Here is a 16,436-nt window from a genome sequence, read left to right as displayed (position 1 = left end):
GCGGTGGCGGATCATCACTGAGAACACCAAAGAAAAGAACTGAGCTGCCTCCTTGATATTTTTTTCCAATGAGGATTAATTTACCATGCTTTTTTTTTGCATGTTCTCTACATCCTGCAAAAAAAAAACCTTTTTTTTTTTTTTTTCAAGAACCAAACTCTGAACTTACTGCTGAAAAAAGGAAGTAAAAAGTTTTAGTCCAGCTTTTCTGTCCCTTTGGGACAAATTAGAAAATTCTGAAGCGAGTAGAAGCATAGTAAGTGCTTTCTTTCTTTTGAAGCTACTTCTGGGGAGGGAGGAGGCTATTGTAATGGTAAATTTCGCTGGGAGAGGAAGAAAGGGTTGATAATCAATCAAAAATGAGGTATTCTTTGAGTTTTTGCAATTTTCTTCCCATATTGTCAGATGCTTTTAAATATCTCTGTAAAATAGCAGAGAAGGTTTTGGTGGGTGTCTGTGTGAAATAAAAGCAATCTTCAGAATGACATTGGAAGTTTATACTCACGGAGTGGAGCGTTAGATACCACTGGGGGCCTCGGTGAGAGCCCAGAATTCCGGGAGGAGGATTTACATTCCGAAAGGTTGGAGCGAAAACTCCTTCTGGTTCAACATCTTGGAGTTCAGCTTGGAAAGAACATTTTACAGATGCAAGAGCTCGTCTCTCCAAACCTCTCCTTTGGCGCGTGTGTATCACGAAGAAGGGGACCGCTGGTGCTGTAGAAGCGCCGCTCGCCTGAATTTGTTTCAGGCATTTTTAATTTAGCTCGAGAGATCATGTGTTTGGCATGATGAGGACTCCTGAAAACTCTGAGGAGCCTAGTGCCGCGCTAAACCCTACCAGGACCCCTGAGGGAAGGTTCGTTTATCTGGAAGCCTTCCTGGAGGGAGGCGCTCCCTGGGGTTTTACTCTGAAAGGTGGCCTGGAGCGGGGAGAACCATTAATCATCTCTAAGGTATGTTTCTTTTTTCAATATGGTCTTTTTTCAACTTGTTTTTTTTTTTTTGCAACTTTTAAACTTTTGTCAGATTTATCAAAAATGCAATATGATGCTTAGGACTGCCTGAATATCACTTAATTTGCTGTTTCATACCTTTCTGATTATCCGGAAATATTTTGGATATTTGAAATATTTTGGTGTTCAATAGAAAAAATGTGTCCAGCTCATTTATTCTGTGAAATCCCAGGAAAAATGTGCTCATTCGATAATCTTCTCTTTTTGTGAATGAACTAGTGTACGGTGACCACATGAGCTTCTCAGTTATAAATCAGATTAAAGATTAATAACATGGCTAAGATGGTGGACTAAAATGTTTTTGTATAGGAAAATATCTGCTCTTTCTCCCTTTAACTGAATATCTAGTACTTAAAAATATTTTGTTTACAATTCTGGATACTTGAGCAAATGTCATTTATTGTTTTTTTACACACTCAGAGAGCAGAATTAAACCAGCTTTCGGTATAATTCAAGAGCAAAACACCATTTCTGCCTCTCCTATTTATTTGTGTATTTAAATCCCTTTTTAAATCTTAGTTATCCTGCAACATGCCTTAACTCTTCATTTATCTTTTGGTGTGGGTAGTTACACCCATGGAATGAATCCTCTTTGTGCATCAGGGTTAGCATTTCTGCATTTTCCATTAACCTACAGAGATTAACATTACTTGTTATAATATTTCTTTTAAAATTTTGGAATATTAATAGCCTGATACAACAAAATATAAGGAATATAAATATTCCTCAAGAAAAATTTGTAATTGAAAGCGGGAAATTTTTTTAGTTTAAGGGTGGGAAAAAGATAATATGCATTGCATTTGAGCTTGGTTATCTGTTAAGGTATTTTTCATATCCCTCAAAATAACCCCAAAAGGTTATTTTTCAAATCACTGAAGTGATTCTTATTGTGGATGAGTCAGTGGGAACTGGGTTTCACAGCAGTCAGCCAAGAATATGCAGGATATCACTGTAAACTGTGTGACTTTTCCTTAACTTTCTTAAGGAAAACAAAGAAATATGTATATGTATGTGTATCAGGAAGACTTACAGCTGTAAAAAACTGAAAATCTGATTTATAGTGGCCCTAACTAAATTGGTTGTTGTTTTTTGTTTGTTTGTTTGTGCAGTGACATCATCACAGTTCACTGCAACCTCCAACTCCCAGGCTTAAGCAATCCTCCTGCCTCAGCCTCCCAAGTAGCTGGGACTATAGGCACATGCCACCACACCCAGTTAATTTTTTTGTTTTTTGTAGAGCCAGGGTCTCACTATTGCCCAGGCTGGTCACAAACTCCTTGGCTTCCCAAAGTGCTGGGATTGCAGATGTGAGTCACTACACCTGACCAGGGGTTTGTTTATCTCATATTACAATAAGTCTGGAGGTAGGTTGTTCAGGCAAGGAGAAGCAGCTCAATAACGTGGTCAAGGACCCCACTTCTCTCTCCACTCTGTCATTCTAATGATGTTGGCTTTTGTCCTCATGGTTGCAGGATGGATGCCTTACCTCCAGCATTGCATCTTTAGTCCAGCAAGTTTTTGGCTTTTTGTTTAGGCTTTTTGTTGCCCCATCAGACTTTTGCTTACATCTCATTGATGAGAATTGTATCCCATGCCTACCTTTAGGCCAATCACTGGCAAAGGGAATGAGATGACCTTGATTACCTTAGACTGATTAAGATTATTCTCATGAGTTCTGCAGTAAGGACCTACTCTTTCTGAAGTCAAGGAATCTTTGGTCACTATTTGAGCAAATTGGGATTCTTTTTATAGGAAGAAAGGGAATGGTTGCTTTGTAAACAACTGAGAGCGTCTGCGACAAACATAAATACTAAATCTGCATTTTAAAACTCTGGTTGTTTGCTAGCTTTGCCTGGCCTTTGAATGGTAAAATATTATGTATCCATACAGTAGAATATTGTTTGCTGTCAGAAATCCTACCACTAACAAGCCAGGCTCTCCAAGCCTCCATGTATCTGTGGATGGGGGTATGCTACTATCTACTTCAGTGGGGTGCATAGGGATTAAAGGCACGCATGTATTTAATATAGTACCTGCTAAGGCAGAAACCATCTTGGGTCTTGGGGAACTGCCTAAAAGTCAACTTCAAGTTGAACTCAGGGATTGTGGCTGGTTGAAGAGCTGGTAAAATCAGCCTTGTCTCATAGCAAAAGAAATGGGGTGAGAGAGATTGTGTGGCTGAGGGTGGTATGTCCAACTGAGGAGCAACAAGGAAGCTAGAAGGTTGGAAAGTACTGAATCTGGACAGATGACTATAAAACATCCAGAAAGGAAGAGATCTCAGCATGGTCATCTGGATAGTTCTGTCCAAAATGAGTAATTTCCTAACCCATGGATTGTTTATATTTCCAAAGTCTCTTCACTTTAAAATGACAGGCTGATTGGAATGTTTTGGATGATTTTTTCCAGAGGAGGAATTATAAAGAGAACTTAGAGATTAGATCAGATCACTAAAGCTAGAAGAACCCAATGGAAGAATCCATTTTAAAAATCTGAGTAGTGTCAGCAAATAAGAAGTCTAGGGACATAAGTTTGAGGGTAGCTCCAACTTCACATAGCCACCCTCCAATAGATAAGGAAAGGAAAGCTGCAAGTGGGATAGGGTTAGGGAGTTGAGCCTTGGTGGACAAGGCCTAGAGGAGGCTGGGATTTGAATGGCTGGAATAGGATGGTGGTGCTCTGGGTGGAGAAGGAGTTTCAGAGGAGGGAGGGTGATGTTATGGAAGATGGAACCAGCAGGATTTATGAGATGGTACAAAGAGAATCCGGCTGGAGCAAAGATACCTCCCAGGGGAGTAGATAGCAGGAATATGAGCCATGATGGAGGAATGGTTTGACCAGCACATTGCTGAGTGTTGATGATGCAAAAGAAAAGAGACCAGAGCAGTAGCTTACCTTTAAATTCTAAAGCCCACGTTTGAAAACACAAAAAGATACCTCTACAGGTGAAGACAACATGAAGATACTTGCCAAGAACAGGAAGTGGCCTTTTATCTTATGTGTCTTGAACTACTTAAAGGGATTTTTTGAGCAGTAGTCATACCTATTTTGTGGGACTGTATAGGATTAAGTTTTTTTTTTTTAAAGGTTTTCTTCTGGGGGGCCAAGGGCAATATACGTAACCTAAACTTTTGTACCCCCACAATATGCTGAAATAAGAATAAAAAAAATTATTTCTAAAAAAAAAAAAAAAAGGTTTTCTTCTAATAGATTTAAAACCATATAACAAAGATCAATCCCATATTTCACCTAGATGATAGCTCTGGAATCTAGATAGAGCCAAATGTTCGGTAGGCAATGGTGATTGAATGGCATAGTGTCAGGGGCATGGACTCTGGAAGCAGAATGGGTTCAAATCCTGACTGTATCACTTACTAGCTATGAGAGCTTCAGCAAGGCACTCAAATTCTGTGTCCCAGTTTCCCATGTTTAACATTGGAATAACAGCTTCCCATGTGTAACTTCCTCATGAAATTGTGGAAATTAAATGAGTTAACACACATAGGAAGAACTCTTGTACATAGAGCCTGGAACATAGTAAGCACTAAGTTAAGTGCCAGGAGTTGTTGTTGTTTATTGCTGGTATTGTTGCTTGATTTATGAGCCCTGGGAGCAGGTGCATTCCCACTGCAGGTGGAACTGCTTTTCCTAGCCACAAAACAGAGTGAGTGAGTCATAATAAAATCCCGCTGCCAACTTCCTGGACTATTGAATTACCTGAGCATCCGCTTACAATCAGTTTTTTCAGACAGTTACCCTTTCTTTTTGAAGTTCACAGATTACAGCGGCTCTTTCCTCAACCCCACCTTTCCTTTTCAAGGACATTAAATCCCAAAGAAAGCAATCCAAAAATGATTTCTTCTATTGCCACTCCTTTGTAGATCCTTTTTCCCCATTCATTCTCCTGCCTCATTTGTACCTAAAGAAAAATGATACTTCATTCATTATATTGTCATCCATAACCTGGCAGTTCCTAACTGCTTTGTATATTGTGCACATGCCTTTCATATGTGTGACTCAATGCGTACTATCCCTTCCCTTCCCCTACAAAGGGGGTGGGGGTGCCCTTCCTTGGCACAATAGTAGACATTTGGTTAGCAGTGTATGAGCTAATGTGCACTTTTTTTATTGTCCTAGAAAGATCTCGTATCTGCATGATCAGCTACTAAATTTCACTTTAGTCTCATCCCTGGTGCTGCCTTAAGTATATGGACTTTCACCAATGCTCAGACACCCTGTGGTAGACAAAATAATGTCTTGTCTCCCCAAGACATCCATGTTCTAATCCCTGGAAACCATGAATATGTTAGGTTATATGGCAAAGGGGAATTAAGGTTGCAAATGGAATTAAGGTTATTAATCAGCTGAATTAAAATAGAGAGATTACCCTGGATTATCCCGATAGGACCAATGTAATCACTGGGGCCTTAAAAATGAAAGAGAGAGGCAGAGTTAGAGGTCAGAGTGATGCAATGTGAGAAGGACTCAATCCTCTGCTGCTGGCTTTGAAGATAGGGGAAAGGGACCATGCACCAGAGAATGTGGGCAGCCTCTCTAGAAGCTGGAAAGGGGAAGGAAATAGATTCTCCCCTAAAGACTCCAGGAGGGAACACGGTCCTGCTAACACCTGGATTTTAGCTCAGTGAAACCTATGTCAGACTTCTGACCTACAGAATTGTAAATTAATAAACCTGTGTTGTTTTAAACCATAAGTTGTGGTAATTTGTCACAGCAGCTAGAGGAAACTAATACATGCCCCAACTCTGGAGATCTGTCTAGCATCTTCATCTCATGGGACTCTACCTCCTTGCTTAAACTTCCCACCACTTTGTTTTGTCTTTTGCTTATTAATTCAATAAAAGTTATTGGGCACCTACTCTGTGCCAGGCACTGTGCTAAATCCTGGAGATGCAAGATAAATAAGACACAGTCATTCCCTTTCATTTACTCAACAAATTTGTATACCCAGGATGAGTTAGATGGAGTAGAGATGAAAAGAAAATTGTCCCTGCCCTAAAAAGGCTCACAGACTTCTGAGAAGGCAATCAACGTAAATAAAATATTATAATTCGATGTAATAAGTACATCATATAGGAGTATAGAAGACAGACCACCTAACTCAACTTGGGTGAAATTAGAAAAATTTCAGACAGAAGAAACAGAGCTTGAATGAATAGGAGTTTGCTAGACAGACAAGATGGGGGAAGATATTCAAGAGCTTTGGAGCCATGTGGCACTTGAAATGTGGCTAGTGAAAATGAGGAATAGAATTTTAAACTTTATTTCATTTTAGTTACCTTTAATTGGAATGGAAAGAGCCACATATGGCTCTTGGCTACCATATTGGACAGACCAGATTGGACCCTTGAAAGAAAGGAGATTGCCTTCTTTTCTCCTTCTTCCTGCTGCTTACTGCCTGGAAGGCAGATATGGGGGCAAGTCACCTTTGACCATGCAGACAGGGCATCACTCCAGAATGGAAGTAAGAAAATTGAAGGAACTCGGGTCCCTGACACCATAGAGCCATCACTCTGTATGGCTTATGTTCAGACTGTTATGTGAGAGAGAGAGAAATTCCCATATTGTTTAAGCTATTGATATCTTGCATCTTTGTAAAGCAGCCAAACCTGGCTCCTAATAACAAATGTCTTCTAGAAGAATGAAAAGCAGCAACCATAATCTTTGCTAAGATTTCTTTTTTCAACTGCTTCTAGAAGCGAATGGCCTCCTTCTCTTCCTTCCTTCTTTTTCTGTTCTCCCTAGTGCTTAAACTATGCGTAACAATTATGAACATAAAGATGTGTTAGTGAATAAAGAGAAAAATATTTAAAAGGATTTTCTTAAAAATCTTGGTGAGAAAGCAGTATGTAAACAAGGTACTAGAAAACCCTGTTTAAGAGAATCCGGCAAGCAGGTTAAGTTTGACTCCCATTAACGGTGTCTTACACAGATGTAATGTCTCATAAATGTCTGTCGAATGGAATTAGATTGGGGGGAAAAAAAGGAAACCCATGTTTTTATTTAACCTTTAAAAAATTACCTAAATTTTAGTTAAAGTGTTATGTGTTTTTAGACACAAACTAAGTTTGTAGTCCCATCAGTGTTGGCAACAACTTTTATTCAAGTAGCATGCTGATGTGGTGTGCCTAACGGGTCTTAACATCAGTAAGACCTCTGTTTTCTTTTAAAGCCAATAGGCTTTGCCTCCTATGCAGGGAAGACAATTTAATTTAAGAAATATTCGTCTCACTTTAGTGAGCCCACAGTGTGATTGGAGATGCCTAATGAGAGACTTTCTATCAATTTCTGAAGAAACAAAACCTCAAAGGACATTCTGGATCTTACCAAACCCATAGAGAGATTCCTCTACATCTCCCCCTTTGATGTAGTTCCAAACAGTGCGCATCTTGTCCAAAGAGCTACAGAGCCCTTGTTCTCCCGCTTGGTCCATTCCAGGAGTCCATCCATCTCCTGCGCTCTGACATCCCAGGCATTTGTCAGCGAAACAAAATGAGGCAAAGATTCTCTACTAAATCCAAGCACTTTTGCCCCTCTTCTAATGACTTTTCCCACAAATCTACATTGGCATACTGTTTATGCATCTTAATCTGTAGAATGGAAGTGACAATTCTTTCCTGCCTTCAGAGGATGCGTCCTAACTTGGCAGATTGATGTGCAGAACACGCGTCCTGGGCATCTGAGCCCGAATCTGCTACACGTCAACTGCGTCTTTTCATTCCTCAGCTTCTATTTGTTTTACCCTTCTGCATTGTGAGCTGCATTTTTTCTTGGAGATTTATGAGATTTTTATCTAAATCTTTATTTTAAAATGCTCTTTGGTATGTTTGTGTTAATTTATGTTTGTAATTTTATGTTATATCTATATTTTTTCATTCTAGGCAAGATTGTCAAGCATAGCAAAATGCACATCCCAGACACTAGAGCACTTGGCGTGGAAATAAACAAATTTCATTGCTACCATAGTCTTTGTTGGCTGTGCGACCATGACAAGGGGCTTGGCTCTCCTGTACCTCAGTGTCCTCATCTTTACAAATGGAATATTCTTACCTAATGGAGTTGTTATAAGTATCCACTGGTGCTTTGAAATGGCAAAACACTATCCAGATGTTAGCTATGACACGATGCATGGACTTACATTCCAAAAGAAAGAGACTGGCTGTAAATATGTTTGTATGTGATAATTTCAGGGTGTGGTAAGTGTTACTAAGAAAAAACCCCCAATATGATGGGTTTCAGAGTGGTAGTGTCTGTGTGGTAGAGGTATGAGAGCAAGGTTCACATGAAAGAGGATGATTAGAGAAAGGTTTTCTGTGAAAATGACAGCTGAGGCAAGACCTGAGAAATAGGAAATAAGAAGCCAGTCTGGGCGCAGTAGCTCACGCCTGTAATCCTATCACTTTGGGAGGCTGAGGCGGGAGGATTGCTTGAGGCCAGAGTTCAAGACCAGCCTGAGCAATATAGTGAGACCCCCATCTCTACGAAAGATAGAAGAATTAGCCGGATGTGGTGGTGCACACCTATAGCCCCAGCTACTTGGGAGTCTGAGGCAGGAGGATCACTTGAGCCCAGGAGTTTGAGTTTGCAGTGAGCTATGATGATGCCACGGCAATCTAGCCTGGGCAGCAGAGCGAGACCCTGTCCCAAATAAAAAAAAAGAAAGAAAGAAAGAAAGAAGCCAGACTGCAAAGAGGTTTATAAGTTGGGCTGAGGCAGGAAAGTTTTGGAATGTTCCAGAACCAAAAGAAAGTGTTATTGGAACTTAGTAAGCAAGCAGGAGAGTGGTATGAGATGAAAATGGGAAAGAGGTAGAGGTCAGATCATATAGGGCCTTGTGGGTTGTAGAAAGGAGTGCGGACTGGGTTTAAATGCAGGTATGCAGGAACATTGTACCGTGAGTCTTTTTCTGCTCGTGAGAAGGACCCACTGAGGTACTTAAACTCTGGAGATTTTTAGTGCTGGCTCTTAAAGGCACCTTCTTTCTCTCTCTTAAATACATTTCTAAGGCATTTCCTGGGTCTACAACAGGACAGGACCTTCCAAAGGACAACTGTCAAAATCATTGTAACTTATGGAATGGTGCACAAATAAACAGTAAATATTCTTTTTTTTTCTTTTTGATGAGTTGGGAGAAAGTTTTCCCCTCTACCCTGTAACTGGTGATCTCTTAGGTTATTTTCACTCCAAGCTGGCAAGATTTGCTGGGGTTGCTTTTGTCGCGGTGCTGTGACTAACTTTACCGAGGTTCTGCTCTGTAACAGGCGTGCTAGCTCGTGCAGGCTACACACGACTCTGTGAGGTCCTACAGCTGTTTCCATGTCATAGATGAAGAAACTGGAAGCTTGCTGGAGGTCATAAAACTAGTTAGGGGCAGATCTAAGACCTTTTAAACCTGAGACCTTTCAAACCTTTAAGCCTGAACAATTCCTTTTGAAGTAAAAACTGCATTGTCATTTTGTAGTTCCAAAGATCCTTTCCGTCTACGTTGCCGCATGTCACAATAAAAAAAAAACTGGTAGAAAAATTGGAATGTGAACTGTGTGAAACAGCCAGGCAGCCCAGTGATGCCTTTAAAGTGGCCTCTGTGGTGAAATGGGGGACATCTGGTTCTACCAGGGAGATATCAACAGTGAGAGTTGGACTCTCGCATCCTCCCGACCCTGCTTCCTGCTACTTTAAACATCTACCAGACTCTAACCTTAGCCTCAGTTCACCACTCTGATTGTTTGGGCGGGATATATCCCATCACACGGACAGGCTGTGATAAAACCTCAACCCCCAAATCAGGCCCGGTGCCCAAGAAGAGAAACACTAAATAAACATTAAACAGTTTAAAGCTAACAGGGGCTGAATCCAGTTAATACCGGGAATAAGACTTGAGCTGTAAACTGACAGAGCACTGATCTGCCGGGGTAGTTCAAGTTCATGCCTCCTGACTTGGCGCAGAGACCTGGTTAGGAGACGAGCGCGACTAAGATGGTCTTGCATGAAGGAGTGTTCGTTGTCCTAAACCAAAACCTCATTTTGTTTGTCCCTTTCCAGCTCTTGCTTAGTCCATCATACAGTGCATCTGCTCTGCTTGTCCGGCCTTATCTACCGCTTAGTTGACTGTTTGCACACTCAGTCTGTCTGTTCTGGTTCCGTGACTCTCGTTAGCATTCACCTTCCCTGCAAGGTGTGCTTTCCGGCTCTCCTAACAGTACAGTCACTTGGCATGAACCTGGGAAGCCCACATACAATTGTTACCCTCAAAGCCATTGTTGTCTGCTAGGGTCCCAGCTCAACTGGCCTCATCTCTCACCCATTCTTGGTTCCTGGAAACCTGGTCCAGACAGATCCTAGCATTCTAAAGATCACAACATTTAAAAATAGCCATGACACAAATTCAGAATCAAAACACAAGCAATTTAAGTGGAAATAAGCTAGTCAGAGTGCCCAGCTCTTTGGGTATTAAATTATATCCTGAGCCACACATTTACTAGAAGGTAGGAAGAAAGACTGGACTTCTAGAACCAATTGTCTTTCTCTTTTCCTTTGAAAAATTAAAAAATTTTAATGGAGGAAGTTGTAGGGGCATAATTTAAGCTTGTATCATCTTGTGTGTGTCCTCCGAGAAGTTCCCATCTTTTAGGCCTTGTCTCATGGAAACTGGGAGTTGAGCTGTTGGAATTCAGATGCAGGATTTGGCTGGGTTCCAGAAATAAATACACATGTTGAGTGTTGAGATAGATAATTAAAAGAATAGGAGAGTGAGTAAACTTGTGGGAATGGGAAGGTTGAAAATAGCTGACACTTTAATGCCTTGTTTTTTGTTTTCACTTGTTTTTCATACTTTTGAGTATTTGCTAATGAGTAACCGGTCAAAAACAAGGCAGCCATTGACCTAAGTATTAATATAAGGCAGGAGGAAGATTAAAAGAATTAACCTTCATCTTATTCTTTAAGATTGCATTCATAGTTACACTATGGTAGTACTTTTGGCTCAAAGTCTACAATTAAATAATTTGTTGACACTCTCTTGAAAGAATTACTATCAGTTTCCCTATATATGTAAGTCAGTGAATTTGACCTTTAAGGACAGTGGGGATAGACTCCTTTTAGTGGGCCAACACATTTTGCAAATTTCTGAACTTGGGGACTGTAAAGTACTACTGCCACCTTGCTTCTTCAACAGAAAGGGCAAAATTAGGAGGGGAGGACTCCATGGTAGAAAGAAAGAAATAGTCTACGGCCATACCACCCTGAATGTGCCCGATCTCGTCTGATCTCGGAAACTAAGCAGGGTCAGGCCTGATTAGTACTCGGATGGGAGAAAGAAGGAAATAAATATGGAATAACATTATTTATATTTACTCAGTCTCTGCTGTAGGTCAGTTATGCTATGTTAGATTCCTTTATTTATTATTTCATAGAATGAGATTTGTTTTTATATATATGGAAAGAGGTTTTTGCTCAAAGATGGAGCCAGGATTCAAAGCTAAGTTATTTCATTCATTCACTACCATATTTAGTCAACACATCATACATTGAAAGCATAAAATACTACAGTACTAGGAAACCACAGTGGGACAAGGTCAGTGCACCCCAAGAGGGTGTTGTCCCTTTTTCTTTTTATGCAACTACAGCCCATCCCATCGCTGTCACTGAATTCCTTCTCCCCTCTCTTGTGGGTGTTGGCTAGACTCCCAGCTGTCAGCATCTGCAATTTTTTGCTTGAGGTGCTTTGCCACCAGAATTACTGAGGCCAGGAGCTCCCCTCCACCTCTGACTGGCTGGAGTTGGTATATAAAAAGCCCAGTTCTCTCAGCCCTTGGATGGGCTGACTCTGAGGTATGTATTTTCCACTAGCTCCTAGAGTTTCTCCAGCAGAATTCAGCTCCAGTTGTCCACAGCTACAGCTGGCTTGATGAAACATCTGCATCAACATTCCCTTTTCTACCCCATTTGCCCACTTCCCCGTCAGCTTCTTTACTTCCCAGATAAACTACTTGCATTTGAAGTCTTGTCTCAGGGTCCGCTTCTGAGGAAACCCAAACCGAGACAACCACCATTTAGAGAAGACTTACTGTGTAAAAGCCAGAACCTTTTAAACTCTAATGCAGATCTGTTTCCAAAGTCTATGATCTTTCCACTCTACTATGGAATTCAAGCAGAAGGAATCTCTTAGTATCTTAGACCGAATCTTCTCCCGAGTGTGAAGAGAAGTAGAAATCCATCCCCAGATACGATTTTGCAATTCTCTTTTTCACCCCTTACCCCTCTCACAGGATGGGCCTACTTTCTCTTTTTCTCCACTGAATTGATTGATAAGCCTCATCCAAGCACCAAGAGATTTTCTTCCTCCCCTCTGAGAGAAGGATCCAGTCTCTCTTGTTCTATAGGTTCTCTTTTGTTCTATGCATTAATGGTTAAGGAAAATGTGACCCCCTGAACAGAAAAGACAGAGAAAATTATTCATTTGGGGCTCTCTGAAGATAGTTTATTTTCTAGAATTTTATTTGTATTGTTCTTTTTCTTACCCAATTCATACTATAAACGTAGCACAAAAAGAAAAGTAGACATATACTGTTTTTTTAATCCAGAATATTTGACAATATAATGTGGCAGTGGTATGAAGTTTTTGCACCTAAGCAGGCAATAGAATGTAACATAAATTCCTACCCACCCCAACCCTGAAATAACAGAATAACTTTTTAACACTAAAATGCGGTTTCCTTGCATAACTTGTACCACTGCCAAATTCAATACAAGAAGCTTCTTTTCTTTGGGGGTTATTTCCTCACAATGTGAATATTCTTTGACTCACTATGTTGTCCATTCCCAATTTCCTTATTTTTTGCTTGAGTTCACTGAAGACTGACAAACAGTAGCTTCATGTGACAGCCATTAGTCTGCTTTAAACCTCAACTTGATCTTGAATGGATAGAATAATGAATGGACTTGGTGTCATAGGATTCATGTTGTCAGTTATAGGAAATTGGCAGTTCAAGAGAAACTAAATATGCTTCCAGTGCTCTCTTTTCTAAATTCATATTTGAATATAACGCAAAAGGCATTTGTTCCTTCTTTCAGTCAAAGCACTTTTGTAGCAGTCTGAACTCTGAATAACAGAGCAACAAATATATGCTTTAAAATAGAAGGTGAAGAACATAAGTGGTTGATTCTTTATGTTAATGGGAATTAACAAGGGTTTTTAAAAATTGGGTTTGTGTGTGTGATCACAGGGAGGGGTGTTTCATCATAATGAGGGAGGTCTTGGCAAGTTAGTGTTCATCTTAACTCCATTGATTACTGAACACATTCGTGCCTGCTCTAGCTCCAGGGAGGCTTTGGAATAGGAAGTAAGAGATTCAGAAAATAGTGCAGAAGAAAATCATCTCCCATCCTCCCATCTTTCAAGCAGGGAAAAAGATGCATTCTTCTTAGTCAAAATTCCTTGGTTTGTGCTATTTATACTGCATTTCGTGGAGATTAAAAGTACACCTTTTCATACATTTCAGGTGGGAATGTAAAATGGTGCAGCCACTTTGGAAAAACAGATGGCAGTTTCTTAAAATATTAAACATAGAGTTACCATATCACCCAACAATTCTACTCCTAAGTATTTATACACAGGAGAAATAAAAACATCTATCTAAACAAAGATTTATATTCAAATATTCATAGCCTTATTATTCACAATAGCCACAAAGTAGAAAAAATCCAAATGCCCATCAATTGGATAAACAAAATACAGTATAGACATATGATGGAATACTATTTGGCAATAAAAAGCAACTGAGTGCTGATACCTGTTACAATGTGGATGAACTTCAAAAATATTATGCTCAGTGAAAGAAACCAGACATCATGGAATACTTACTATGTAACTCTGTACGTACAAGATGGCCAGAAAAGGCAAATCTGAAGAGACAGAAAGTAGATCAATGATAGCTAAGGCTGGGGACAGGGCTAGAGAGTGACTATAAATGGATACAAAGTTTCTTTCTGAGGGGATGGAAATGTTCCAAGAGTAGATGGTTGCACAACTCTGTAACTATATTAAAAATCAATGAATTATAAAGAAAAAATTCCTTTTATTCTGGTAATAAAAATTAGAAAAAAACAAAAGAAGAAAGACAGGAAATACAGTAAATAAGAACCACAAAGTAAATTATCACCTCCCACATTAAGCATTCAGTATTGATTTAATTAACTGAAATTTACAATGTAGTAGAGGAAGATGACCAAAGTGAGGCTCTAAAAAAACATTGCGGAGTCCTAATTATTCAAAGAATCATAAAACTATGATTTATACCATTCAACAGATGAACTGCAAAAACCTATGCTTAATGAAAGAAAACAGGCACAACAGAATACATACTGAATTATTCCATTTATGTGAATTTTTAGAAGAGGCAAAATCAATCATTGGTGGAAGAAATCAAAATAATGGTTGTCTCTGTGGATGGGGACCGACTGGGACACAGGCAATTTTCTGAGGTGTTGGAAATGTCCTGTACCTTAATAGTGGTATGTGCTGTCTAGGTGTATGCGTTTGTCAAAACTCACTGTTTCTTTAAGATCTGTGCATTTTATTGCATGTAAGTTATATTTTAAAGTGTGAGGCAGGAAGAGACTGGCCAATGGAAGATGGAAGCATGGAACAAAATACAAAGTTCAGAAATGGATCCACTGTATAGATAAGAATTTAGTATATTGATGAAAGAATTATTTTTCATGGTGTTTTTTTTTTCTTTTGTTTTGTTTTTTTAGAAACAGCGTGTGCCCAGGCTGGAGTGCAGTGGCTATTCACAGGCACTGTCATAGTGCCCTGTGTGGCCTTGAGCTCCTGAGCTCAAGTGATCCTCCCGCCTCAGTCTCCCGAGTAGCTGGAATGACAGGCACACGTCACTGAGCCAGGCAAAAACTTTAAAAGGGATTTTTAATAATAACACTAGGACCAGGAAAGATAAAAGCTTAATCCAGTTCATTCCTCATACCAAAATAAAGCCAGATGAATAAAAGATTGAAATATAAAAAGTGAAATCGGTTTACTTCATGTATTTCTATATTGTTTGAATACTTTTATTATAGCAAGCACACTTTAAAATTTTTCCTGTGATAAAATATACACAACATAAAATTTACCACTTTAGCCATTTTTAAGTGCACATACAGTTCAGTGGCATTAAGCACAGTCACATTGTTGTGCAAGTATCACCACCATCCGTGTCCAGAACTTTTTTGCCTTCCCAGACTGAAACTCTGCACCCGTTAAACTCTGCACCAGCACCCTGGTCCCTCTAATACCCAGCCCGCTGCCCCCGACTACACCATTCTGCTTTCTGGCTTTATAAATGTGACTACCCTAGGTGCCTCACATAAGTGGAATCATACAGCATTTGTACTTTTGTGACTGTCTTATTTCACTTAGCATAATGTTTTCAAGGCTCACCCATGTTGTAGCACATGTCAGAATTTCATTCCTTTTTAAGGATGAATAATATGTTGTTGTATGTATGTGCCACATGTTTATCCATTTATCCATTGAGGGATATGTAGGTCTGCAGTCCCCAACCCCTGGTACCAGTTTGTGGCCTGTTAGGGACTGGGCCACAGAGTTCCGCCCATATACCTGGCCCGTGGAAAAATTGTCTTCCATAAGACTCGGGGTGGGGGGTGGGAGGTGCACAGTGGGAGGTGAGCAGGTGAGTGAGCAAAGCTTCATCTGTATTTACAGCCACTCCCCATCACTCACATCACTGCCTGAGCTCCACCTCCCCAAACCCCAACCCATGGAAAAATTGTCTTCCATGAAACCTGTCCCTGGTGCCAAAAAGGTTGGGAATCACTAATGTAGGTTATTTCTAACTTTTGGCTATTGTGAAAAAGGCTGCCATGAACATGGGTGTACAGATATCTCTGCCTGTCCCCTCTTTCAATACTTTTGGGTATATAACTAGAAGTGGTATTGCTGGATCATAGGATAATTATATGTTTAATTTTTTTAAGAACAGCTATACAATTTTCCACAGTGGCCGCACTATTTTACATCCCTACCAACAATGCACAAGGTTTCCAATTTATCCACATCTTTGCCAAGACTTGTTATTTTCTGTTTTAATTTTAAAAAAATAATAGCATTCTTAATGGGTATGAAGTAGTATCTCATTGTGGTTTTGATTTGCATTTTCTGAGTGATTAGTAGTACTGAGTATTTCTTCTTGTACTTGTTAGTCATCTGTATGTCTTCTTTGGAGAAATGTCTGTTCCGGCCCTTTGCCCATTTTTTTAAATTGGAAGAGTTTTTTTGGTTGTTGTTGTTGTTGAGTTGTAGTTCTTTACGCATCCTGGATTTTAATACAGTATCAGATATGTGATTTGCAAATATATTCTCCCATTCTGTGGGTTGCCTTTTTACTT

The 16,436-nt window shown here is 39.8% G+C and overlaps 1 protein-coding gene across 1 annotated transcript in view; it reads left to right on the top strand.

Annotated features, from left to right (window-relative positions):
• The first annotated feature begins 785 nt into the window (after positions 1 to 785).
• SHROOM3 (shroom family member 3) overlaps positions 786 to 16,436 on the top strand; it is a 257,573-nt gene continuing 241,922 nt past the window's right edge. The window contains exon 1 of the mRNA XM_069457735.1: positions 786 to 953. Coding sequence (XP_069313836.1) covers positions 786 to 953 — 168 coding nt within the window. The remainder of the gene's footprint in view (positions 954 to 16,436) is intronic.

The sequence above is a fragment of the Eulemur rufifrons genome, chromosome 24 (genome assembly GCF_041146395.1).
Source record: "Eulemur rufifrons isolate Redbay chromosome 24, OSU_ERuf_1, whole genome shotgun sequence".
NCBI lineage: Eukaryota > Metazoa > Chordata > Mammalia > Primates > Lemuridae > Eulemur > Eulemur rufifrons.
Note: the sequence above shows the minus strand (reverse complement) of the source record. Positions and strands in the feature narration are given on the sequence as shown.